Raw genomic sequence first — 1,321 nt, forward strand, 5'->3', positions numbered from 1 at the left:
AAATTGCTATTATCACTCAATTTTTATGTTTTTGCCATTTATCCATGTTCATAGATGAGGATGGAGTTCATTTAAGTTGCTTATAGTATCCCATTGTACAATGTGAAAAGTTAAGGCAACTGTGCAGTTAGAGGGTGTAGTCCCCACAAGACTGTCCATATTTCAGCTCTCCCACCCCATTTGTTGACTGCTAATTCTCACTCAGGNCTTCATTTGTTGTATAATATTAGATATAAATTCAACAAAAAGGGATTCTATCTGTGACAATTTCATGTGGCCTCATATCACTCCAGAAAGTTATAGCAATTGCTTCCACTAAGTCTCCAGAGGTACTACTGACTCAGAGTCACTTTTTATGGTATTTTATTGGTTATGGGTTTCTTGGATCATGTAGTATACTTTCAAACTCCCCACCTGTGTGAGGACAGAGCACTGGTTATAAATACAGAGGTATAATTTTCCTCTACCCAGGGATTTAGATAAAACAGTTTTTGTGTTTTCCCTCTTATAGTATGTGGATCCCTCTCCCTCAACACCTTTTCACTGAACTGTAGTCCTTTAAGGATCCAGACATTATGAGAGAATATCTCATTTTGTATCCCCTACCTTATTTGGATTCTAAGGCCTCTCCTGTCCCTATGTGGGCATCAAAACCTCAGCCCTTAGATTCATGAGATAGGCAAACTCCCTAGAACTTGTGCAGCATTAACTCATGTGCTTACTGCTCTAGTTTTTGCTTATGTTTATGGTAATCAAAATCCTTTTTCTGTAAGATCAGGTTTTAAAGGTAACATATTTCAAAGAAAATAATGCTACCTTAATTTTCAACTCAAAAATCCTAATTCACACTTTCCTATTTTCTTCCTAGGATGTGTGCTGTGTTTGGTGGAATCTATTGTCTTTGCCATTCAGTACAGTGCCTTGTTGTGGACAAAGAATCCAGAAAGTAAGGATGATATAAGTTATGTTCTTATAGCCACATCCCAAACACAGGTGAAAAATGCTAAAGTCAATTAAAAAAAATGATTCTTCAAAGATCCTCCTTGGTATTAATAACATATTAACCTTGATTAAAAGTAATTTCGTGTTTAGATCCTTGAGAACAAAGAAAGTCAGTTCAGAATGTAGAAACTAAATTAATTTCCTGGCAATATAACTACAGCTCCTGATCATCCAAGCCTGGAAGATAAATCATTTCAGCTGCTGGGGGTGGGTCGTGAGTGATGTTAGTTTTCCTTGTGGCCTTACCTCCTCTAATTGATTTTTATCAGTTACAACAAAGCCCTCTGTTATTGCATTTTTAAAAATGGAACTCATCTAA

At 36.4% G+C, this 1,321-nt stretch overlaps 1 protein-coding gene across 1 annotated transcript in view; it reads left to right on the forward strand.

Annotated features, from left to right (window-relative positions):
* Positions 1-869: 869 nt before the first annotated feature.
* The window catches only part of LOC144242552 (rab proteins geranylgeranyltransferase component A 1-like), a 95,574-nt gene continuing 95,122 nt past the window's right edge, over positions 870-1,321 (forward strand). The window contains exon 1 of the mRNA XM_077777522.1: positions 870-946. Coding sequence (XP_077633648.1) covers positions 870-946 — 77 coding nt within the window. The remainder of the gene's footprint in view (positions 947-1,321) is intronic.

This window comes from Crocuta crocuta, unplaced genomic scaffold (genome assembly GCF_008692635.1).
Source record: "Crocuta crocuta isolate KB4526 unplaced genomic scaffold, BGI_CrCroc_1.0 scaffold1002, whole genome shotgun sequence".
NCBI classification, from domain to species: Eukaryota; Metazoa; Chordata; class Mammalia; order Carnivora; family Hyaenidae; genus Crocuta; species Crocuta crocuta.